This window comes from Hemibagrus wyckioides, linkage group LG04, assembly GCF_019097595.1.
Source record: "Hemibagrus wyckioides isolate EC202008001 linkage group LG04, SWU_Hwy_1.0, whole genome shotgun sequence".
NCBI classification, from domain to species: Eukaryota; Metazoa; Chordata; class Actinopteri; order Siluriformes; family Bagridae; genus Hemibagrus; species Hemibagrus wyckioides.
This window is the reverse complement of record NC_080713.1, coordinates 18,483,466-18,510,401: the sequence shown is the minus strand read 5'-3', so window position 1 is coordinate 18,510,401 and position 26,936 is coordinate 18,483,466. Positions and strand designations below refer to the sequence as shown.

The 26,936-nt window shown below is 40.9% G+C and overlaps 1 protein-coding gene across 1 annotated transcript in view; it reads right to left on the bottom strand.

Annotated features, from left to right (window-relative positions):
• Positions 1-721: 721 nt before the first annotated feature.
• The window catches only part of si:ch211-212o1.2 (uncharacterized protein LOC492735 homolog), a 31,744-nt gene continuing 5,529 nt past the window's right edge, over positions 722-26,936 (bottom strand). Inside the window, exons 2-6 of the mRNA XM_058387208.1 lie at positions 16,315-16,434; positions 14,143-14,234; positions 9,415-9,559; positions 7,785-7,997; positions 722-2,702 (exon numbers count right to left, since the gene is read on the bottom strand). Coding sequence (XP_058243191.1) covers positions 2,581-2,702; positions 7,785-7,997; positions 9,415-9,559; positions 14,143-14,234; positions 16,315-16,434 — 692 coding nt within the window. The 3' untranslated portion in view covers positions 722-2,580. The remainder of the gene's footprint in view (positions 2,703-7,784; positions 7,998-9,414; positions 9,560-14,142; positions 14,235-16,314; positions 16,435-26,936) is intronic.

Here is a 26,936-nt window from a genome sequence, read left to right as displayed (position 1 = left end):
AGGTGGATCAGGTCTCACTCCAACCCCCCTGGACTCTTTTTTTTATGCACTCACACCACACACATATATATAAAACACTATATAATTGGAAAAAAAAAAAATGGCACATAATATCCCTCTTGCCCATCACCAGGGTGATAAAATAGGTGAGTAAATGATTCAATTGTAGGGCGCACACACACACAGGAGAATTTAGAGATGCCAGCCAGCCTGTTTGAACAGAGGGAGGAAACCAGAAACTGGAGAAAACGTGTAAAAATTCATGTAAGATAAAATTTGTACATAATCTCTGAGATGCAGCTTCTTAAAGTATAGAAATATAATATAGCTCAATGTTGTGTATATGCACTATTCAACCACTGGAGGGAGCCAAAATATCCTCCATCTTGCATCTACTTTATTCCTCTGCCTAAAGAAAGCAGGTTTAAGCCGCCCTTAAACTAAGTAACAGGCTTCTAAAGCAAAATAGCAGCTGTATAAAAAGCTCTAATCAATCACCTGTGAAGTGAATAACAGGGGGTCGTGACTCATTCCAAGAACCTCTCAGAATACTGCAGCTTTCCTGTTATTGCCTTCATTCTTCTTTATAAATGAACTTGCAATTATTTCCAATGACTCATACTGAAAAATCAGGAAAAGTTCAGAAAGGGAGGAGGAAAACAAAAAAAACAAAAAGTACAGAGAATTAAAATGCATGTAATTGAAAAAACGTCACAAAATGTAAAATGCAACTTTCTAGATCTTTATTAAATCAAAACAGCTAATAAAAACGTTGATTTAAGGCAGACTAGCAGCAAGCGTGAGCTGCAAGATGGACAGTACGAATAAATACAAGGCTGATTTGCTTAGTACAAAATAGAGACGTTTTAAAGCCGTAGAGAGAAGGAACGAACACGTCTAGTGCGGCTGGAGTCGTGAAAGAGGAGAGAACAGACGAGTGGAGCAGATGTACTATGGCTGTTTTCTTACTCTCACCATCTACCTGCACTTCACAGTCAGACAAAACATCAAGACAGTGTCTGGATAAGGGTGAAGGAAGGAAGGAAAATATCTGGCTAATATCTTTTTTTTGATCTCGGATTCATTTTACTCAACACCATGATCGTTTCCCAAAATAAAGCATGCTAATATATTTTACTGACCTTTTTCTTTTTGTCTAAGCCACAAGAGTTAAAAAATAATAATACTCCAGTAGTCTAATCTACATCTGTAACACGTGGAAAGAAAAAAAAAAATCTTTGGAAAAAGCGCAAAAAAAAAGAAAAGAAAGGACTTTAATATATTGTTTCTTGATTAAGAGCAATTTACAGAACTTTATGGTTAAAACGTAACAGTTTGACTTTAAAGCAGTCGCATATATTTTACACATTTCTTCACAAGAATAAAGCGTGTTAAGGAGTTGGACATCATCTCCGTGTACAGAGAAACGTGTTGAAGTTCCTTTCCGCTGCAGAATGCTACATTTGCGGTGGATAGAGATTAGGTGGATACGCTGGGAGTGTGGGATTAGTTAGCATTAGCCTGGTACTAACCAACATGAAGCTTGCACTTGTTCTGCTTCATGGAGTCAAGAACCAGTTCGGATCGTGTGAGCAGAATCAGGGGTAACGGGAACGGCTCTGCCGCTGTTCTGCTTCTGTCTCAGCAGCGCCGCTGTGAATTCACTGACTGAAACCAAGTGCAAGCTTGCAAGTGTTTTTTTTTATTATTATTTTTATTTTAAATATACATACGCTGGACTGCCAGAGTCCAAAAACTAATCAGGCGAACCTCGTTTCCGAGGTCTTAAGTGCTCGTGTTGTGCAACCTGAAATCTGCTCTGTGGTACGTGTAGAAATGGAAAACATTCACCAAAGCACAGATCACATGACCGACCGACATAACTCGCTTTTTCTTCTGTTTCAATACACAGACAATCGTTTTCAGACAAAAATACGGAGGACATATCACATCTAAAGAAAAGCAGAACGCTGGTTAAGCTGTGTGTCTGGACGAACAGAGTGCTGAGACGAGACAAAAAAAACCAAAAAAACCTGACCCCAAAACCGATGGCAAGCAAAAACGATAAAAATAGATCTATTTCCTGGCCCCTGGAGAGCCCAACCTCCAGAGGATGAACGTTTCTGATACGAGAAAGCCACTATGACGAGCAGACAGCGGAAGAATTAGTACAAAAGTATTCACTATTACTAATCAGCTATTACTCTCTATCTCTAATGTTTTAGTGCTGTGCTGCAAGACACATGCCTTAAATTCAGCTTTCTCTTTCTGCTGTGTGAGTGTGAGGGAGTGTGACGGAGTGTGAATGAAAACCAGTAGAGGGAGGAGACGTGGAAGAGTCAGAGACAGGGTTTGTGTGTTGCAGACCTCAGAGACAGGTGAAGGCCTCAGGAGCGGAAACTTTGTGTGCTATAGTGATGGAGAGAAATGAGAGGGTGGTTAAGGGTGGATTAGGGGGTCAGAGGTAAGGCCCATATTCTGTTTTTCTCCCTCCAAGGGGCTCCCCCTCAGCTCAGAGGAGGAGAGGAGTGAGAGACGGTGGACGGTGGAACAGGACGGAGCTGCAGTCCTGTCATCGTCTCACTCTGTCTTTTTGGCCCAGGCCATGTCATCACAGCGTGGCCTCTGTCCGGTCAACTTCTCCACCAACCACTCCATCCTCCTCCAGAAACCTATCCGGTCCAGAGGGTAGTTCAGCCAGCCTGAGAGAGAGAGACACACACAAAGAGAGAGAGAGAGACATATTCTATCTTTAGAAATAAAATCTCAAAATCAACACATCTTCATAAATCTAAAAAAAGATAAATACACCATATCTTAGAAAAATGCCCCACTTTGTTGTTGTTGTTGTTATTATTATTATTATTATTATTATTATAAAGGCAAAGAGATTCCCACAAGTGAACAATTCTGGTTTTCCTAAAAGAGCAGTTACTGTATGGTTCTTCTTAAATGTACGACTTGTACAACAAATAAATGTTTCTGGGAAGAGGAAGAGTTCCTGTAAGACACCCTGAAATTAAATCCTGGGACTAGGTGCTTTTTAATGAGACGGAGTGAGAGGGAGCTGGAGGTCAGAATCAAATCCTGCAGGACGCAGAACAATGGCAGGCCGATTAACACGTGAGTGTGCTGGATGCAGTGTGGCACTCGTGCAGCTCGGCATGGCAATTTTACCGTGTTCATTTACTCAGCTTCAGCAACTGCTTTATCCTGGCCAGGGTTTATGCTTTTGGAAAAAAGAACCAACTAATGTCATTTAAAAAAAAAATTATAAAAAATTTATATTATATATATATATATATATATATATATATATATATATATATATATATATATATATATATATATATATATATATATATATATATATATATATATATAAAATTAAAATGCTCACAAATACACAATAAATAAGTGCATGCATTTGTAGGATTGATGAGAATGAAAAAGTACCATACACCCATTATATGCATTGCTAAGAAATAATTATTCCAAATAAGTTAAATATTAGTATATACACCAATCAGGCAGAACATTATGACCAGTGAGAGGTGCCGTGAATAACACTGATTATCTCCTCATCATGGCACCTGTTAGTGGGTGGGATATATTAGGCAGCAAGTGAACATTTTGTCCTCAAAGTTGATGTTAGAAGCAGGAAAAATGGGCAAGAGTAAGGATTTGAGCGAGTTTGACAAGGGCCACATTGTGATGGCTAGACGACTGGATCAGAGCATCTCCAAAACTGCAGCTCTTGTGTGGTGTTCCCGGTCTGCAGTGGTCAGTATCCATCATAAGTGGTCCAAGAAAGGAACAGTGGTGAACCGGTGACAGGGTCATGGTCGGTCAAGGCTCGCTGATGCATGTGGGGAGAAAAGGCTGGCCCGTGTGATCCGATCCAACAGACAAGCTACTGTTGCTCAAATTGCTGAAGAAGTTAATGCTGGTTCTGATGGAAAGTTGTCAGAATACACAGTGCATTGCAGTTTGTTATGTATGGGGCTGCATAGGCGCAGACCAGTCAGGGTGCCCATGCTGACCCCTGTGCACCACCGAAAACACCAACAATGGGCATGTGAGCATCAGAACTGGACCACGGGATCAATGGAAGAACGTCTGGTCTGATGAATCATGTTTTCTTTTACATCATGTGGATGGCCGGGTGTGTGCGAGTCGCTTACCAGGGGAACACATGGCACACCAGGATGCACTATGGGAAGAAGGCAAGCCAGTGAAGGCAGTGTCATGCTTTGGGCAGTGTTCTGCTGGGAAACCTTTGGTCCTGCCATCCATGTAGATTTTACTTTGACAAGTACCATCTACCTAAGCATTGTTGCAGATCATGAACATCCTTTCACGAAAACGATATTCCCTGAAGGCTGTGCCCTCTTTCAGCAGGATATGCCGTGCCACAAAGCAAAAAGGCTTCAGGAATGGTTTGATGAGCTCAACAAGTTTGAGGAGTTGAATTCCCCAAATCTCAATCCAATCGAGCATCTCTGGGATGTGCTGCACAAACAAGTCTGATTCATTGAGGCCCCACCTCGGAAATTACAAGTCTTATAGGAGCTGCTGCAAACACCTTGGTGTCAGATACCACAGCACACCTTCAGGGATCTAGTGGAGTCCATGACTGAATGAGTCAGGGCTGTTTTGGCAGCAAAAGGGGGACCAACACAATATTAGGCAGGTGGTCATAATGTTATGCTTGATCAGTGTATAGGGTGAGTAGTGTGCATTTCAAGTAATCAGATATACTTATTCAACTGAAAAAACAGCAGTGGAATGATGGACACTTCCTGCACTCAACACTCGCAACTTCCACAGTGGTAGAGGGGCAGGGCTACTAGGTGTAGACACTGGATGAGAAAAACATCAAAATGGCCAACACCACTCGGGTTGCTGTCAAATGTCTTATACATGCCTTTTAAATTAGGGGACAGTGTATCATTTATTTTTTTAACCCTGATCTTGGGGGCTCTTTGGCTTGTCTCTTCAGAAAAGGTTTACAAAACCACAGATCCACTTTCCCCTACCTCCAGTTAAAAAAAAATAAAATAAAATAAAAATAAAAATAATAATAAAATAAATGACCCTCACTGGACCGCAGCATTTGGTACTACAAAAAAAAAACCCGTGTGTCTCTCTCCACTGCTGAAGCATGCATGAGGCGTCACTCTCTCACACTGATATGCACTAAACATCCCACTGCATGTACACATGTCCTATGTCATGTCCCTTGCTAGCTGTGTGTATGTGTGTGTGTGTGTGTGTGTGTGTGGTCCCTGCAGTGGTCTTCTCCGTGTAAGAGGAGAGTAGTGTAGCACGCCTTGTTGTTTGATTACTCCTCTTTGTCTCCCTCCTTTCAATCTGTCTCTCCATGCAGGCCTGTTTGTTAGCACTGACAGCAGGTTAGCATTAAATATACATGGAGATTGTCAGCCAGTCGCACATACAAAGGCAGGATGGGGGCCCTGGGGACCTGGTGGAGGAGCCCCAGCCATGCAGAGATACTTCCCATAGAAAGAGGGAAGAGAGAGAGAGGGTGACAGCAAAAAAAGGGGGATAAATGATTGTTTGAGAAAGATCTCCCTTTTCCTCTTCATCAGGCCTCTCATCCAATCTCAGAAAAGAGAGATGGAGACAAGAGAACCTGCTTGCTTTCCTGGTCTCTCTCTCTCTCTCTCTCTCTCTCACACACACACGCGCTCCACCCCCGCACTCACATCTGTTGTCCACAGGGGCACAGGGTGACGCACAAGCATCCCCACTCAGCTCAGCTCTCAGAGACACACACACACACACACACAGAGAGAGAGAGAGAGAGAGAGATCTAGCTTTCACAGGGGTTTAATGCTTATGCTTATACTTACACACACACACACACACACACACACACACACAGTAATACTTGTACTTCTAAAGAATTTCAATATTCCTAATTTACAACAAAAGAGGAAAATGTGGAATTACACACAGATGGCCAATAAAAAAATTACCATGATATTTAGTCTTGCTGAGGCTTTCCTACTACAGCACCAGCAAAAAAAGTATGAAAAAGAATGAAACGTTGCATGATTTTCTTCCTACACTGACAACACTAAAGCACTCAACAACGAGGAACAAACAGTGTAAAGAAAAACACTCTCATATTAGAAACTGTCGGGCCACATCTCTTTCAAACCTAGATACGCTTCTAATTGGAAAGGGAAGCGGTTAAAAAAGCAATACTGCCAATAAAAAATTGATGTACACTCCCCAGGCTAAGATAAAGTGAGGAGAGAGAGAGAGAGAGAGACTTAAGTGTTTAATCAAAACTTTGGAACTACTTCAGATTGAAAAAGCTCAGCAAGAAGTCTTGACAAAAGACTTTGAGATATGCAAAACGCAGAACACTTTCACGCAATGCACTTACAGCACCGTGAACCTCGCTATGAACACGACATGGGGTACCGATATTAACCAAGGCGAAGCCTGCAGCTAAACATGCAACAGGTAATGCTATTGTTAACTGCTTCTATCAGAGCTCTCACCAAGCTGCTTCTTACAGTAGAAGTGCAGGCTATTAAAGGAAACCGTAAATCCCGCACTGCCTGAAGAACAGATTTTGTGAGAGAATCCACATACTACACACATTTAATTTAGTAATCACACAAAGTCAGCAAAGAAATTGTTGTTCTGTAAAAACTGAATTAAAACATCTCTGCTAAAACTGACAAAAGTAAGCGGACACCTGACCATCACACCCATACATGAGCCTTCTCTAAACTGTTACCACAAAACCTGAAGCACACAGTTGTCTATAATCTCTTTGTACATTATATTGCCAAACAGTTTTGGGACACCCCTCCAACTCATTGAATTCAGGTGTTGTTTTTCAGGGGTTGTGCTCAGTCCCTCTAGTTCCAGTGAAAGGAACTCAATTCTTTAACATACCAAGACATTTTGGACAATTTCATGCTCCCAAACTTTGTGGGAACAGTTTGGGGATGACCCCTTCCTGTTCCAACATGACTGTACACCAGTGCACAAAGCAAGGTCCATAAAGACATGGATGAGTGAGTTTGGTGTGGAGTCCTGACCTCAACCTGATAGATGAATACCTTTGAGATGAATTAGAGCGGAGACTGCGAGCCAGACCTTCTCGTCCAACATCAGTGCCTGACCTCACAAATGTGCTTCTAGTGGAAGGGTCAAAACACTCCTAAACCTTGTGGAAAGCCTTCCTAGAAGAGTTGAAGCTGTTATAGCTGCAAAGAGCCGGCCAACTCCATATTACATTCATGTGCATGTAAAGGCAGACGTCCCAAAACTTTTGGCAGTAATAATGTATTCTGTGACATTAAGACTTTCCTTCACTGGAACAAAGAGGCCCAAAACCTGTTCCAGCAGGACAATGCCCCTGTGCACAAAGCAAAGTGACAGAAGAACTCAAGTGGTTTGATCAAAGCCCTGACCTCAACCACACAAACTTTACCCCAAACATCCAGTACCCAGACTTACTAATGCTTTTGTTCTTTAAGCTTCTAGTTGGTATATATGAGGCATGTACAATCCAGGCATAAATTATTATTTAACTGTGTTTCATTGTACACAGCAAGGGCCTTGCTCTGCTTACACTTCTGGGGTTTGACCTCACCTTCTCCATATAACCACCAGTCTAAATACTACAATGTGTACACTTTCTACTGTAATAACCTGCTTGAAAAAGAACATTTTCAGGTCAATTATGACAATTAACATGTAGAATGTGAACAGAACTCTTTAAAGTGTGTGTGTACCTGTAGTAATGCAGTAGTAGGTCTCATGAGGGGACACATGGTGGATACGGTGGTGCTTGCGGGGCAGCACTAGGTGGCAGTCCTGCAGCAGAGTGACCCATCTTGGCAGGCCAAAGTAGGAGTGCGACCACTTGTGGATCTGATTGGTCATCGTCACAAAGACGGCAAGAGCAAACACAAAACAGTCCCAGGGGTAGGACTCGGCAAGGGTGTCTGTAACAGGGAGATCCAGACGGAGCAGACGTTTAATTTTGTGTCTAATAAAACACTTTTTAATAATGTATTTTTTCCTTATGTCTGCCAGTTCCACTTAAAACTAAACTTCAAATGCTTAAGTGGAAAAGAAAGTCTAGTGAACGAACAAACCAACAACTCGACTGTTCCATGATGTTTAATGATGCAGACCAGGGCCGAGCTGAGACGCTAGTGTTAAATGCTACACTGAGCATCACACTGAATACTCTGTACCAGCTAATTCACACCTACTTGTCCATTTGCTGAGCCTAAAATTAAAGTGAACTTGGTACATTCGGTCCGTTTGGTTTCACATTGTGCAGGAAACATTTTTGGTCCGAAATACAACACTGGAAGAATGTACACAAACCTTTACCATGTTAAACGCGGCGAAAACAAATGAGCCATTGTGAAATGAACGATCTTAACTAATTAATTACACAAATGTTCAGCACTATACATCTCTGTCTGGCTCACTTTGTGTAATACAACAACTTTATCACCACTTCATGATAGAACACGATATACAGCGACTTTTATTACATTATCTTATCATACTTGGCAGCCTTTAAGTAGGACCTCAACAGTTTGTTGTAGGGAGTACACCACTAGAGCCGTCACTCAAAATCCTGTTAAAAAGAACAGTCTCTTCCTCCTTGATAAATTTTTGGTTTTTGTCCAAATGGAAAAAATGACCTCAAAAAGAGATTAATTTAAGAGGGTTTTTTTTAATGCCACATTAAGGATTTGGCACAAAACTAGCTAGCAGTTCCTGAATGCACAGCTGGTAATATTTATTACACCCTTCCTTGTGGTCCTTAAACCAAAAAGAGATAGATTAGCTTTCTTTTTTCTGCGTTTTTTGGATAATTACAGTGTTAATTGCTATTTTTAAACAGGAGGGAGAATTCAATATCACAAAAACCTAGGTGTATTGTTGTCTTTATAATTAGGATACTTTTACCAAACCATAACTATATAAATTATATTGTCCAGATAATTCAAAATGATCTGATGGTATTACAGCAGTACAAGGAATTAAACAGAAACAACTGTATTAAACATGTCCCAGTTTACACTTTGGGGACAGATTACATTTTCAGAAAAGAGCGCTGAAGTTATTTAACCTTTGAGAATGATGGTCATTTATTATTTATTATTATAAATTAACTGAGGTACATTTGTTCAGTTACCTCAAACACTCCGCAGTATAACCCTAGCTTTCCTGCATGCGTTTTCAAAAAGAACCAACCGGGATGCAGTAGCTCTGGCTGCATACTTGGAAATCAGAAACATTTATGTTGTATACTGCATAAACAAGCTGCTTTTAAGCTATTTTTCTGAGTAATATGCAACTGACGACATTGAAAGTGCGTGTCTGTCTGTGTCTTTGCACCTGGCGTGTAGGACAGGAACTTGTAGGCCATGTGGGCGAGAGGCAGGATGGTGATCATGCAGTTATCTCCATTAGTCTCGATGAAGTCGTGCCGCGTGATGGCCGTAGGGTCGATGTGGTGCTCCCGAAATGGACGGATAAACGCCTGCATGCATAGTGTGACACAGAGACAGGGAGATAAAAGGAAGACAAAATAAAAAAAAAAAAAGAGAGAGAGAAAGAGAGAGAATAAGAGAAAATTAGCTTTTTGTAATACATGGCCAAAGAATATCATCAGACACACCATAATGCCTGGCTAAATAAATTGGTGGTCGTGTAAAAAGTTTCGACTGATGCACTTCCTTGGGAGTCTGGTTTAAAACTGTGCCATGCCATATTACAGAGAAATCAAAAGGAGTATAGAACAAGTTTGGAGTTTTGAAAATGAAAGCAAAAATACAAAGAATGTCAGCTTTAACAAACAGCTCTGAAGCGTGAGGGCTCCTGCATGTCAGAGGAGAAAGGAGGGTGTAGGAGGGTTGATGCTGACCGATAGAGCCTAATGAAAGCGGGGGTGGGAAGCAGGAGTTCACAAGTTCTGGAGCTGTGAGATAACCGGGCATAAAGCAGCACTTCCCCACCGCTGCCATCCTGCAGCATGAAAAAGCTGACGCTCAGCAGCTCATGTCACTCATGGCCGAGGCCGCACGGGGCACAACAAATGAAAGACGGCACGGGAAAGAAGTGCATGTGAAAGAGGGAAGAGGAAAAAAAAAAAAAAAACACACGCAATGCACACAAGAATGAAAGTAATTTATTTAGCCACACAAAAAGAAGGAATCGTTTGGAGCTGCAGTGCTATGGCGCTTCAGAGGCGAGAAGCGGGGGAGGGAACGTCATTATCATGTGGCCCGAACTCAATCATGGCTGTATCTGAGGCCGCACGGCTGAACTCTGCTGGAGTGCAGGGATAGGGGGGAATATCTGCTGATATTTCGACAATTATATTCCCTCTCCTTCTGCTCATCCTCAGCCTGTGTGTGAGATTAAACGTGTGATAAGCTCCAGACGCATGTGTGTGTGTGTGGATTCTCCAGCACACCATGGCCACCTGGCGCTTCGCCGCCGCTAATCCCGCACCGTTTAACACCCTGCCTCGCCTTGGCCGCCTTCTGCCTAATCATGACTTCCATCACCGGATCGCCCTGGCAACGCAGTGGCTGATGGGAGTCTGGCCCCCCTACTTTTAACCCGACACCCACTGGAGCGATCCGTTTCATTTTATCCGTCTCTCCCTCTCTTCCTCGTCACTCTTAAGAGCCTGTTTAATCATGCTCATTAGCAACTCTCCCTCAAGTTGATGCTTTTTTGGTTTGAACGCGTGGACAGAAAGCTGTATATAGCCGTCCGCCGAGTGTCGCCTTTAATGTGCCCGTTAAAGGGTCTTAGTTTGCCGTGCGCTGAAGGGGCCGTAAATTCCCCTGCTCTTTTTGAAGTCTGCTCAATCCCAGGTGGCGGGTCCTAATTATCCTTGACAGTGGAAGGATCCGCGGTGGCTGCAGAGCCATAAGAAAGCCATTCTCCTGTCCTCCCTTTTGCCGCGGCTCGGCGGATCGAGCCGTTTAACAGCACAGACGGATGCTGATGAAAGAGCGGAGAACGTGGCCTTGCTGGCCCGGGCCACAGGGGTGCTGCCGGAAAGCGCTGTTCAGATGGCCTACTCTCCAGGACACAAAGATGGCTTGCCCTCAAATTCCCAGACACTGGCTTCATGTGACCGTACTTTTTTTTCCAGCCATAAAGCTACAGACAATGGCATTAAACAAATATGGCATTAAACTCTTGGGATCTGTTGAAATGTCCACAGATTACCGAGTTGGACACCTCTCCATGTGACTTGGGTATCTTTCCATCTACTTCCTTTCTGTTTTTAATGACAATTCACCTCATATCAACAATTTTAGATAATTAAAAGTCCTGAGCCATGCTTCGGGTTTGTTGGGAAATCAGACTGCAAAGACCACTGCTGGGCACCGCTACACTGTCCTCAGCATGTAAAATACCAGACCATAGCACTGAAAGATAAAAGTGGCAAGTGTGTCAAAACTTTCATCATAACACAAGTCACTACTTTAAAACTCTACTGCTGTTCTATTGGGCCTGTAGTGCACTGCATAGGTTCTATTCTGTTATACACTATATAGTGAGCCTATACATCTAACAAAGAGGAAGATCAGAATAGATTTGACCTAAATTAAAAATAGAGGACTTTGCAAGGATTCTTAAGAAATGTACAGCACACCGAAATTCAAGCAACTAGGAGAAAAATATCATGGATAAACAAACTATAATTAATGCATGTATAAATATAATGCAATTATAAAAATAATAAATACAATAATAAATGTTAAAATAAAAGTATAATCTTTGTAAAATTTTTGCTCTTGCCTATTTGTGTTTTTGTTTAAAAATTAAATAAAATTAATAAGAGGTAAATTTGACCACCTGTGGTATTTAACATGAATAATATAAATGCAGACTGTAGCACTTCTGCTAACCTGGGAGGTTTTTTTGTTTGGTAATTATTATAACACTCACCTACACTTTGTTATTTAATTTATTAAATAAGCTGCCTAGTTTTTCCACTTATTTAAAGGAAAATACATTTGTAATTAAATCGACGATGTTGACTAAAGTTAAATCATGTAAATATTATACTGTTTATTACTTGCTTTTGAAATGTTTTCATACTTGGCTACAAAATCATTAGAAATTCCCACACTGGCTAACTCTGTGTATGCTCATTAATGCACTTCAGCTTTGCTCATGCACAGAATTACCCAAAAGCAATAACCACGCTGGGGAATGAAGCCTAGAAGCTGCACTACATGTACTACAGGGAATCGTCATGTCCTAACACCACTCCCCACCTCCATCAGCCTCACACTGACCTCTGTCACCAGAAATACAAAAGCTTGCCCAAATTCATCACTCCTACCTGTCCGGTACAAAAAGCAAGGGCCAGAAGCTTTTTAATTGGACAGGCAGAGGGTGACCTTTTCTCTGATTGGACGAGGAAAGGGCGACTACGCTCTGCATTAATTTGACTCTCCTGGGTAATCCTGCCCCCTGTTGGGTAAAGCATGCGAGTGTGAGAGACTGGTGGAGGTTACAACTTGGAGCTCTAGGAAACAGGAATGGAGGACACCCCCCTGGGAGGACGTGGCATTTTCCTTTATCCGGCCATGAGCCTAGTAAACCACAACAGACCAATAAAGCAAAGGCTGATATGAAAATTAAACAGGGTCATTTGTTAAAATCAAACACACTAATATGCTAAGAGCCCACATTGTATGTATAATGAGTGAGCATGCATGTGCTAGACTGCAGGGTAATCCCAGAAACATGCTTATTATTGGAGATAGCACTGGAAAGTGCCATTAAAATACAATGTTACAGAAGATACAAAAGCAAATGCAACTTTGTTTCTTAGAAGCTCTATTTTAAATTACAATCCACATTTAACATTAATAGAAGTAGCTTGGGACAATCATATTTCATTATTTTTTGATTATTAACCAACCATAAAACAAAAAAACCTTACTCCATATATTGATGAAATAAAGGTTTTCATATTTGGCATGTTCTTTAAGCCATCATATAATTCTCCTCTTACTTGCTACACACTGCCACCTTGAGGTTAAACATGTCAATAAAGATGCTATGCAGATTATATTTTACATATAACACAAGACCAGAACGCTAAAATCCGCTAGCTGAAACACTGCTTGCTGAGTTTTTGTCGAGGATTACAAACATGATCTGCTACATTAGAAGAGAATAATAGCTGCAAACGTCTTTGTTTTCCTAAAAGCACTGAAGTCGCTAGTTCACCAAGTTATTACATTACACTAGCTACCAGTTTTTACACCCAGTTTCTAAGCAAAAAGGTGCTGCTAAGCTCCAAGTGTGCTAGCTAATGAATTTGTGATTTGTCCACGCCTAATGTGTCCCACAAGTAAGCTCTCTATGTATATCTTACTGATGCACAGTGATGTGCAATTGTAAAGCCAGTATTCCATTAATTATACATTTAACACTATTGCACTGTCTGAACATCAGAGAGGATGCAGGTCATAATCACAGAATTCACAAATCAGTTGCATTGGCTGGATCTGAATTGATCGACACACATTATAGATTACATAGTTACATAACCACATTATAACCATTCAAAAGAGAGCTATTCACTAGTTTCCGAAATACAAGGAAGTCAGGAAGTGAAATGCAGAAGTTGGGCATTTTAGCCAACATTGGAGCTCTATTTCAGGTTTAATTGTCGCCACAGGCTCTGCTACAGAACTCACCATGTTTCAATCATTTCACCCCAGGCCAAAGATTATGGTTTTGCACTGAAACCTCGGAAAGAATTAAAAAATAAATGTATTCATTGATAAGATACAGTGACCTGCAGAACATTTGGTTCACAATATTAAACTTCTGTTTAAGGCAACTTTTGATTTATTTACTTACATCATTAAATTTTTGTGGAAATAATCTGAGAATCAAACTGAATTGTGACCAGAGTGCATCATTACACCCCTATGACATGACCACAACCAAATTACCAGAAATCAAAGTAACGTAATGTAAAGTATTAAAAGCTTCAGCACTTATTCCCTTTACACATTTTAATGTCTAGTATAGTCTGGAACAGTTTTGGCCTCCCAGAGTGGATCACACGCTCACCTTCCCTATGATGGGGATGTCCACAGAGCCCCAGGTGTCAGCTCCCCAATGTACCACTCCAGAGGCAAAGTCTGCTGTCACGATGCCTGTCACTGAGCCACAAGAAAGACAAACAGACAGTAAGCATTTTATATACATACATACATACATACATACATACATACATACACACATATATATTAATGGCCAGCTTAGTTATATTGTCTGTTCCTAAAAACTGGGCCTGAAGAAAAAAAAGAGATTTTTCTGAGCAATTGCATTTAACTGAAAAACTACAAGTTGGGGAAAAAAAAATCACTGAAAAACAATTACAGTCATAGCAGGAACCTTAAATTCTATCAACTACTTAATTAAGCTGTAAACCTTTCAAACAGAAAATAAATAAAATGAAAGACTACTGATTATTGTGTTGTTGATAATGACAAAAAAAAAACTTCAGTTAAAACTAATCAAGAGACATCATGTTGGTTTAACCCAAAAAACTGGACTTTATGATAGCAGTCATACAGCTGTGCACAGAGGTTTCAAGTTAGTCCCTAAATACACAGTCATCAGTTTACACACAACCTATAGCACAGACTCAGCAACAGTAAAACCCACATACAATTCTATTCACTTGTTTTATATCAGTGAAACGGTTTACAATTACAAAAGCATTATTTGTTTGTAATTCATCATTCTTGCCTGAAATGCATTATAATAACTATTAGAGCGGCAAAAACGCATATTAAAGTTTTCATTCGAAACAGCTGCATGAGTTCACTTCCAAATAACAAGATCACAGCTGGTTCATCTAAACCATATAGACTCACTGACCATTAGGAACATCTGTACACCTGCAGTCTTGTAATTATTCAGTCAGTCAATCATGTTGCAGCAACAATGCAAAAAATCATGCAGATACAGGTCAGTTAATGTCCAAACATCAAAACTGGGAACATGGCACACTGTTTACTGTAGTATGGTTGTTGACTGATCAGAGTATTTCAGAAACTGCTAATGTCCTGGATTAAGTATGGAGTAAGTAGCAGTTCTGTAGGCGGAAATTTTTTTTTTTTTTTTTTGAAGACCGAGTAGAACGCAAGCTAAGGCTTTGTAGTGGAACCTGATGTGGTCCTTCTGCTGTTGTAGCCGATCCACCTCAAGGCTTGATGTGGGCATTTTGAGATGCTTTTCTGCTCACCGTGGATATAAAGACTGGTTATTTGAGTTACCGTAGACGCATCTTGAAGGAGTCATTTACCTTTGACCTCTCTCATCAACATGGCATCTCTGCCCACAGAACTGGATGGGTTTCTGTATGGCACCAACAAAGCACTGAGATCGTGTTTTCCCCCATGCTGAAGTTTGATTTGAGGCGGAGATCACCTGAGGCTATTGACATGTATATGAATGGTTTTATGCACTACATTAGTACCACATGACTGGCTGCTGGATAATTACATAAAATGAGCAGGTGTACAATTCTAAAGGTGACTTGAGAACCAGGACTGAGCAGGTTAATAATAATAATAATAATAATAATAATAATAATAATAATAATAATAATAACAACAATAAAATCAGGCCCTAATACAAAACAATGACCTGTGTAAGGATTTATACTGCAGTAGCTGGATAATACTTCTGTATATACAGTGATGTTAAAATCGCCAGAACATCCACTGCAAGTTTTTTTTTTTTATCATTTGAACCGAGAGTTTCAAAAACAATTGTAGAGCTCGAGTGCAATAATTGTTTTACATTCTTGAAATCATTTCTATATACACAAGTGTTTGTCATTGAAATGTTTCACAGTTTGGTCTACACAGAGCACAGTTGTGTTAATTACGCAAAAGTGTTTTGAAAATGAAGTCAGTGCTAAAAATATATGCCACAAAAACAAAACAAAAAACTGTGACTGAAGGTTTTCAGAAAATAATTATCTTAAAAATTGTTTTTCTTCTTCCCATCATAAAACTGGTTAAAACTTAATGGATGTTTCAACACAACAGCCATGAACATGTATTTAATGTATGTGGATTCTGTTCAATGAATTAAAATTAAAATGAATTAAAATTAAATCCAGTGTGTACAATGTTCAGCTAGATGTTTACGATGTGTAAACTGTATCGGTCATTATCACTACTTATTACACACAAGGCCCTGATAAATACAGTACTAGCTGCTTACCAATGCCGAAGATGATTCTGTAAATGGGCACAGTGGAGAAGTTGAGGAGGAGGAAGCAGAAGTTGATGGTGAAGAGCGAGAGGCACAAGATTACACAGATCCACTCCTGTAGCCGTTTTCCTGTACACATATGCAGTTCCAGTCAGAAGGTTTATTTCATTAAAGCCGAGAGTGATCATATAGACATGGTAGTGATTGTTCAAAACAAGAAAGAGCATGAAAAATGATGCAATTCATTATAATTCCCCAGGTCCTGTACTAACAATTTAACATTGATCACAAACAATCTGTATCACTGCTTTATCGTTTTCAGTTCCAGATGGCAGCAAACATCTGTCAGAACCTGGTGAGTGGTTGAAAATAGCTGCATCAGGACACGATAGTGAAGCACTGCTAGAATTAAACACATGGGAGCGGACTGGATGTCCATGACAGATCCAGACTACCATAAGTATATCTCCAACACCAGAAGCTTTTCAGAAACACAGGACAAACTACACCGTCAACCCTAACATACTACTTTTTACTTAAAGGACCAAAAGTAATTCAGTAGATATCTCCTCAGATGGTTCATGACCAGGTTTGTGTTATTCCCCCCATTATTTCATTATTTTATTTCTACAGAAGAGAGAAGTTAATGCTGTTTCTAATGTTACAGAGAAATAGCAAAAACTTTAGGTATGGATGAACAAAAAAACCAAAAACCACCACATTATATTTCTATTCATTATATTCACATATATTTCTAAAAATAATTCTAAAATAAGTAAAAAAATAAAAAGTAAGTAAGCTGTTATGTGAGCACAGGTGATGTACCAGATGATGGTGTGAGTATGTACAGCATCAATAGAACTGGTTCCCTGTGTATTTACTGATGATGTGATTACTGACAGAAGCAGCAGGATGAATGTTGAAGTGTATGCTCGGCTTCAGCCAAATGCTTTAAACGCCTTTGGATGGCGCATCACAGTGTAGATGGCCAATGACCTGAAGAAAATCTCATATAAAAATCGACCCATGATTTGTTTTTGAAGTAAAGAAGTGGAATGTTTTGCAGTGACCAAGTATTTCACCTGATCTGTCCCACAGAGTACACATTTAAATAGCAGAAGGAAAAACTGAAGACCAAACACACAGAGAGAGAGAGAGAGAGAGAATGATTAAAGTGCTACATTATTCACACTGTCCAGCCCTGACCAGCAGACTTCAACCTCATCTCTCTATGCTGCACACCATCTCCATTTTCATTAGTTTGCATATTCAGTCATTATCGACCGAAAACTATTTTTCTTCTCCCACCACTCTTTCCTTCGTCGTCTCTCTTTTCTAAAGTGGCACAGTGGAGTCAGCTCTTCTGAAAATTTAATGCCATTAGAGACTCCGCCTTGAGAGGCCGCAAAGCTCGAGCAGGTTGAGGAAAGGATATTGATGACTGTTATTTATAGAATTTCAGTGAGCTAGCTTACACCGAGCACACATCCAATAGACCGGGCTACAACTATAACACACCTACCATATTGTTACCACACACCCAAATGACCACGCAACATCTATGATCACCTTACAACACAGGTTCCCATAAGTCTGTAGACGTGAACAGTGAAGCAGGTGTCCCTCACGGTGTGCAGTTATTACATGTTAATAGTCTTCCATGTAACACCTGTTTCAGACGAACACCTGACAGCTGAGTAAACACTCATCTCATCTCAGCTGACCCTGACTGAGCTGATGGTGCTGCCGCATGTCCTCCATATGCTAAAATGTGAAACCTTGCTCAGTACTAAGCAGAGAAGAAACCAGATGCGAGTGCTACATTGGCACAAATCTCCCAGAGCTGACATCTCACAAAACCCAGTCTACGTTTCCTTCTGTACACAACCGCACCCTCTATGTTATCGCTGTAGGGTGGGGCACAAAAAAGGATTGTGTAAGGCCTTTGTCACAAAGGAAACCTCATATCACCAAAAGACAAACAATTTTACCAGACATCTATCCATTTCCTGAACTGTTTGTCCTACACAGGGTCACAGCGAGCCTGGAGTCTATCCCAGAGGTCTCAGAGTACAAGATCAGGACCCCCGGGATGGGGTGCTGACCCAACTCATGGCACCATCACTTCCACACTATGCACAATTCAGAGATACAAAGCAGCCGACAACACGTGTCTGGACTGGTTTCCCATTAAGGAAACGGACGTACCCAGAGGAAACCCACAGATTCCGCACATGCAGTAGAGTGGCGGAAATCAAACCCCCAACCCTGAAGATGTGAACATACTAACCACTAAGCCAACATGGCACTCTATTCTTACTGTTTGTAAGCATAATCATACAAAGCTTGAACACGAGCCTTTTAAAAAGACACAATATGTTCGATCTAATTTTATAAAACCAAACAATATTTTACAGATTATTTTGGCATTAAAATGTTTCAACTTGTGAATTCTCCTCATTGATCAGGAATAACAAAGGGTGTAAGAAGCTGGTGATGTCCAGGAGAATACACACTGTATGGCCAAATGTTTGTGGACACAACCCTCATACCCATGTTGTTCTTTCACAAAATTTTACCACAAAACTGACAAGATTGGAGTGAAAGAACTCGATTGGGTTATAAAAGATCCTTCACGTCAACTGGACGTTATTATAACAGCAAAAGGGGAATAAATCTGGAAAGTAAAGTTAAGCACATATAGTATGATGGTCAGGTACTTGACCTTTTGGTCATATAGTTTAGCTCAGAGATTCTAGTAAATCAAGAAGTTAGCTGATTAAAGTTAAGTAGTAGCTAATAAACTAATTTATATCCAATGGACTTGCAAGACTTTACTGGTATGTAATGTTGTCATTTCTATTAAATGTAAAGGGCATTTGTTGTGTAAAAAGAAAATTGTCATCATATTATAAACACCCTGCAGTGTGTCCAAGCACAATATCACAGCTGTTCACTTCGGCCAATCGATGCTCACGAGGGAAGTGCTACAAGAAAAAGAGCTGATGAGATACAACACTATGCAAGACACCTTCCTCTGACACTCGGCGAATTATTCAGAGACAGAAAAACGAAACGAGAGAGCCATTTAGCCGCGCTCACACTTGCCATCAGTCTCCTGAATACACTCGCACACAAACACATGAACATGTGCAGCAGTGGGGCTGCTGTCAGGTGATCAGCATCAGTCGTTGGATCCTCATGCTTCCCGGCGAGGGCAGAAACTAGGCCAGGCCTCAGCAGAGCCGGCATCGCCGCCGTGGCCCTGGCCGCGGGAGCTGAGCCTCACGCTCATTAATACACTCCTGACAACGATGTGCTCGCCAGCAAACCCCTGTGACGATCGCTCACACCCATGGCCCCCTTCGCTGCTCGCTGGCATGGGGAATTAACCTGGGAGGGGTGAGGAGAGGTGGGAGGATGAGGAGGAGGGGGGTGCTAATAGGCTGAAATTAATCAACAATGCCTGATTCGACACAGAGGGGTGGCTCGAGTGCCAAACAACACCCTGTAAATGCTAATGGTGTTCCTGCTCACTCTCTCACCCACTTAACATCTGCAGCCTTCTACCGCAGATTGAAACATGGCCTCCTCCGTCAGCTGGCTTCTCCTCAACTGCGCAAAAAAGCTCTCATATCTCTCTTCTGTTACTGGAATCAAACTTTCGCATATACTGAGACTATTCCAGCTATCTTGTGATGAGGAAGAGGTAGTTGGTTGGTAGAAATTTGCAAGGAAAAAAGGGATGGAATAGTTGATCAGCTACAGCCTAATACGCGATTGGTGATACCAGTCCGACGATAATAAAGTGTGAGCTAAATTTTGCACCACTAATTCATCATTACAGCTTCAAAGAACATATCATGCAACTGAGCAGAGTATCAAAAGCTTGCAGAATTAGTGATGATTGCTATAGAACAAGACCAACAAGAAGCCTGTGACTGCATCTGACAGGAGTGGTGTAAAAAGCTTAAAGAAACATGACCAAAAATAAGGAATTTATTGAGCTAGGTAACTAGGCATTCTTGGTTTTGGAGCATTTGAGTCACTTAAATCGTTTTTCTTTACACCCAAATTTACCACTTCCTGAAAAAGAACTTTACAAGCGGTACACTGCATGAGAATGAAGTCACTGAGAACATTAACAGCCCAGTGTAATGATGGAATTGAGTAACAGTAAAAATTGGCTTGGAAAGCAAATGGTTTGTGGTATCCGGTCCCAACCCGGATGGGAATCTGCACTGGCTGATGGTGCTTAATAACTGCATCAGAATCAAACTCCGATCCCATCGCCACCATTCGTACAAAGTGACACGCTAAAACTCGTGATAAATCTCCAGATCAAGCTTTGCTCTATAAATTCCACACACTTGGGTTAAATATTTACTGGTGAAACTCTGATGTACAGCTACACTCCTTTCTGCACCTGTAGATTATTTTAAATCTGAAAGAAATTGCACCTGCTGGCCAACAAGAATAAAACAAGCGTCGTCCTTGTGCTTTGGGCGTATGCTGAGAGTTTCTCAGCTGTCATGCCAGCAGAAGTCAGCGAGTGTGAACAGGGAGGTGCTCTTTGAACAGTGTCGAGATGTGTGTCTGGCACTGTCTCTGTCCCGAGCCAACAAAGGACGCCTTTCTCCTGACTGAGTGCTGGTGGCCCGCGTTCTCGGCACAGCCGTGCCTCTGAAAGAGCAGCTCGTACCTCCTCCGGAGAGGTGGAACAATAGGCGCCTCAAAGGCCCAGAATAGCTGCCTTCAAGCCTGCCAACATGCCATAAATGAGCCGTTCTGTCACCACTTCACCTCCTTGGAAATGGCAGGACATCTACATGTGAGCGAAAAGGAAATGCTGTGGATTGGGGTGCAGAAAATATGAAGCATTTGTGAAAAAAAAAAAAGACAGACAGACACTTGCATTTCCCCTGGCCAGATCTCATTAGGCCTGTCTTCAAATGGGACTTGGGTGGGGACAGAGAGAAAGTGGGTCAGGAAGAGATGCTGAAGAGAGAGAGAGAGAGAGAGAGAGAGAGATTCACAAAGAAAGGGAGGGAGGTAAGAATTCCCCTGATTAACACAAATGGATCAGTCACATGCCCTGATACTTTCATCTGATCTCAGTGGACAACTCAACCTGGGACGTACGCACAGGCACGGTTTGTGTCTGCTGTATAAATTTTGAATGTTACCTAATCTGCTAAACAAAAGGCAGCCTGGTCTGTGTGGAAAGACTCAGTCTCAGTGATGAGATTTCAGAGAAATAGCAGGATTTGTCATAATGTACAGTGTGCACAGGACTCAACGCTGCACAACTGTCATCTTACCACAGAGAACACACTCTGGGAGAAAAGGAGACATGGATAGTGTGGAAGTGACAAACGAAAGCATTTTTCCACTGCACAAAATAGCACAATCAGAAAAATGCCCTTTTTTTGCAGTCATGGTACTTGGTATGGAGCTAGTCACAGAAAATAAACACAGATAAGCACCCAGAAAAACAAATCCTCATTCATTCATTCATTCTCACTGACCACTTTATCCTGATCAGGGTCATGGTAGATGTGGAGCCTGTGGCAGAAACCAAACAAACCAATAAATAAACACTTAAAAAAAAAAAAAAAAAAAAAAAAAAAAAAAGTCAATGCCAGTAAAAGTTACTGTCCCTTTTAGAAGCACTTTCACAATCGTAATAAAAGAACATAAACTGGAGAATACCACATTACTGACACTGCCCAGTAAACTGAGAAGATCCTTTCAGACAAAAAATGTGTCTGATTAATGAATCCAAATGGAAGATATGAAGCATTCATTCATTCATCCATCTTCATTAACCTTCAACACCTGTATACATGCTAGTTCATCCAATTTTTCAATCAGCCCATGGTATAGCAGCAAAGTGCTTCAGATAAAGTTCAAGAGCTTCGGTTAATGTTCAAGTGGAACGCCTGAAAGACTGTGGCATGGTTGGAGTATTTCAGATACTGCTGACTGCCTAGGAGTTTATTCAAAAGCACCCAGTGAGCAGGGGTCAGTATGTGGTAACACCCAGTTGACCAGAGATCACAGGAGAATGGCCAGAGTGGTCCGAGCTGCCCGGAAGGCTAGAGTATCACAAATTACCACTCTTTACAGATGTGCTGAGCAGAAAAGCACAATATGTTGAAACCTAAGGTAGATAAGCTAACAGCAGGAGACACACATCAGATTCGACTCTATTCAGTCAAGAGGTTACAGAAGTTTCAATCTCACTGGAGTTAACATAGCCTGGTCTTTTAATATCTACTCCAGTTTTCGTGAACATGTGCCCACTGTAGCCTCAAGTTCTTGCTGACTGTAGCCTCCGATTTCTTGCTGATTGCAAATTAAGTGAACAAGCAGGTGTACAGATGTTGGTAATAAAGTGCAAGGTGCCCACAGTTACAAATCCAAGTCAAAACCACTGACCAAGAATAATGAAAAAATAAAATGGCATGAACACACCTTGAATAAACCTTGTTTCTCTGACATGGTCAACTTAACCAGCTACATGGTCAACTGGGGTCTAATAAACACCTGCAGTCATGTCTGATTCAACCTCACACAGGTTAGTGATTTTTTTATAATCATCTGCCAAATCTAAAAACTGGATGAAATGTATTTTTTATATTTTATTTTATATATATATATATATATATATATATATATATATATATATATATATATATGATTTTTTTTTAATAAGAAATTTTTTTTTCTCTCTTTCTTGAGTTAAAATGAGGATTTCAGTCATCTCTCAGGTTGATGGAAAAAGAAATTACCGTTCCATTTGTTTTCTGTTTAAGCCCATTCCTGATTTTGAATTTGCCATGCAAAACTGTCCACTAATGAACTGACTGACCCTGGACCACAGGTGTCCAATCTCTACACAAAGGGCAGGTGCCGGAGCAGGTTTTCATTCCAATCATGCAGGAGCTACACCTGATTCCCCTGTTCAATCAGCTGATCTTGGCTATCGATAGACTCAGGTGTGGCTTCATCTTGGTTGGAATGAAAACCTGCACCCACACCAGCCTTTTCCGGATAAGACCAGACACCCCTGATTTAGACTGACCCTAACGAAGGCCACAATCGGCCTTCTGGCAAGAAGGTAACCGGTGCTCCTGAGACAGACAAAACTCTCAGCACTGACATTATACGTCTTTTAGTCCAAATCCTTTGCATCCCTTTGTTGCTTTGCCTCCGGCTTGTTTTCCTCTCGTAAAAAAAGCAGACTTTCTGACCATCCGAATCTAGTATGTATCTGAGATAATGTGATGTGATGGTAGTGTGTGATTAAAAATGAACAGTGGAGTGGATTTTTAAATATTTAAAAAAAAAAAAAAAAAAAAAAAAAAAAAAATCACAGTGGGGCCACTTCTCTGAGAACTTGGTACTAAATACAGAGTTGATTGAAGAACGCACAGGGAGTAAAAAGCTCAGAAATGGAATTCAGATAATAGTAATTATACAGGTTTCCTACAGTCGCCATCCCCAACTGTCACACAGTCACCTGAAGTTCCTGGAAAAGCTAATACAGCGCTCCATCAAATATTAATAACAGGCTGTGTGGTTTCAGGCCTAATGTGTTTAGCCGTCTTGACTTGTCTGTGTGTGTGTGTGCGCATACTTGATCTTTTTTTTAAGAACAAAAACTTCTTGCAGGTATGCACAGATCACATCCACATCCTGACTGATGTGTTTATGCCTTTAAGGTTTATACATTTGCATAGGTCTTAATGCACTTGGCTTCCCTGGTGTGTGTGTGTATATAATAATAATCTTTGTCTGATTTAAAAAGCTTTACATTTACTTTTCTAATTTGCTAATGCTATATAAAGCTTTTATTTGATATTAAATAAACATTTTTTTTCTGTTTGCTGGCAGATTGGTAGCAATCCCTTACAGCTCCCTCTCAAAGCACTGGAACAGTGGAGCTAATTCTTCTGCTTCTTAATACTTTACACTGAAGACAATTGGATTTGAGATCAAAAATATTAATACGAGATGTTAGATCAGAAGCTTAGCTTTCATTTCCTGATGTATACATTACAGAAATCGGCAACTTTTGTTTGAACACCCCTATTGGAACACCACCTAGATGTGCTGTTAGACTGATTGTTTAAACAATTAATAGCTCTCAATGACTATTCTTTATTTAAAGCCCTGGGTTTCGCTTGTGAAGACTGTATTTGTTGTTAAAAGGATAAACCAACATGAAGACCAGAGAGCTATCTACGGGAGAAAAGCAAGCCATTTTGAGGCTAATAAAATTGATCAAAGCCACAGCTCAAGCACTGATCACAGCTAATACAACAATATGGAATGTCCTGAAAAAGAAAGAAATCACTGATGTACCTGTACAGACAACTAGACATCGAACAAGTCAGCCAAAGAAAACAGCAGCTGCTGATGACCGTAATATTGTGAGAGCTGTGAAGGAAAACCCCCAAAGCAATCTAAATCTATCGTTTAAAGAAGCCACACCATAGAATCTGAAGACAGATTGGAATTGCAAAGAAATACAGTGCTGAAAAAAAACCAAGATTAACCTCTACCAAAGTGATGAAAATGTGGAGAAAAAAGATCTGCGCATGATCCAAAACCTACCAGCTCACTGGTCAAGCATGGTAGTGGTAGTAATGTCATGGCTTGGGCTTGTATTGCTGAACAGACTCACTAATCTTTACTTTCGGTAGTCTTCAGAAACATTGTGCCTGTCAATTTACAAAGACAAGCATCCAATCTAATGATCCAACACACTGCCAACCTGATAAATGACTTCATCAAGGAAAGACAGTGGTTTAGATTTAGACTGGCCACGGCAATCAGCAGACCTTAACCCAACTGAGCATGAACTTCACCGCCTGCAGATGAGAATGGAGACAGAATCCCTCCAAAGCAAGCAACAGCTGAAGGACAAGGTCAGCTTCTTGAAAACTATAACATGAGAAGAATGAAACAGCTTGAAGTCAGTGGGCTTGATGCAGTTATTGGAAGCCAGGGACATGCAACAAAATATTACTATCTATATTGCTAGCTGCCCCAGGATCTTGCTCACCTGAAAAAACTAGGTGGTCTGTCAAAGGTGTCATGTTCTATGCTGTTTAACACATCTAGATGTAAATATCAGCAAATGAAACACACTGATCTCAAAGCCAAACATCTTCAGTGTATATAAAACGTAATAGAATTGGCCTAGCCAGTCCAAAACTTTGCGTATAATGATGGTAAAAATGTCTTGAAGTATCAAGTGAAATGTTATTTTTGTCTTATCTACCCACCCCTAGTGCCCGAGTCACCCAGTCAGCTCAGGTGTACAGGAGGTGAGCTTAGAACCCAGCTGGGTCCTGAACCAAAGACCTAATGACCTTTTGAGGTCAGGAATCCAGAGGTGGCCTACGTGTGCCGCGCAGGTCTGGAGGAAAGGTGGAGGGTTAAATTATTCAACAGCTCAGACTGACTTGGCTGAGTGTACATGGCACACGCAGGGATGCAAGAGGCCTCAGCCTGGCGCTGACAGGGGGGCAGAGTTGAGCTCTCGCTGAATTAGAAACTGCCTGTGCTGGTCAACATGTTTGACTAAGTGAGGCAAATCTGACGCCTGACTAAAACTTAAAATCTAGAGCATGCGGAGCAGTGCATACTTGATAGCGCTCGGTCCGAATATACTTGTGCGAGAATCTAGGAAGTAAAAGTCCAAATATGGACACTGTTGCCTGTGCAGCTTTATACTCTGCTTTTAACAAAGCAACACTTTGCCATGCCAAAAAATTTACCTACTTCCTGGAAAAAAAAAAAAATCCACTGCTGTGGCAGTGCAACTCTTTCAACCTCAATATCAGACCGGGTTTAGATGACAGGCCTGGTGTCATGTTCTTTAGCCTCTTGCTCCATCTGACTACGGAGCTGTAACACACCCTTTAGCCCATTACCACAATGCAAGAGACAGAACTTCAGTACACAACCACAAAAGCTCAGCCTTTTCCCTTTGTTCTTGTCACTTCCTGTTTGCAAAACAGGGATTGCACTGAAGAGGAAACTTTCTTTAACCTGTGTCCACGTTAACAATCTAAACCTGAGACATTCATGGTTTTACAGAAGAGGAACAGTATCTGCATGACTATGTGTAAAGCAGCAGGTAGAAAACAGCATGTTTCTCATCTGAGGAAGAAAACGTATAGTTTTCACACGCAATACCCAAATCATCACTGCGGTGCTCATGCTGAAGATGTGGACCCAGAAAAAGTATTTCACAGACCAACCGCGTCTCAAATAAATACCGTTGCAGAGCCGATCAACATATGAAAAAAAAGAAGCCTGTGGTTCAGAGACTCGAGAACCTGCTAGACTTCTGCAGCAAATCCTCTGTTGCGGCCAATCACAAGCATTGTGTGAATTATTTAACAGAAGCGAGCTCATCAAACCAGAGACTAGCTACAGCGATAGACACGTTAAATCAGAAGGGAGAGAGTTCTCTCCGATTTTTTCATTTTATTTACTCTCTCCTGACTGATCAGACAACCAGCGACATGGCTTGGTGGGGAAAAAATATATAGAGGAAAAGATGAAAAACAAAATGGTTATAAAGACGGTTGGACAAAAAAAATTTGTGTTTA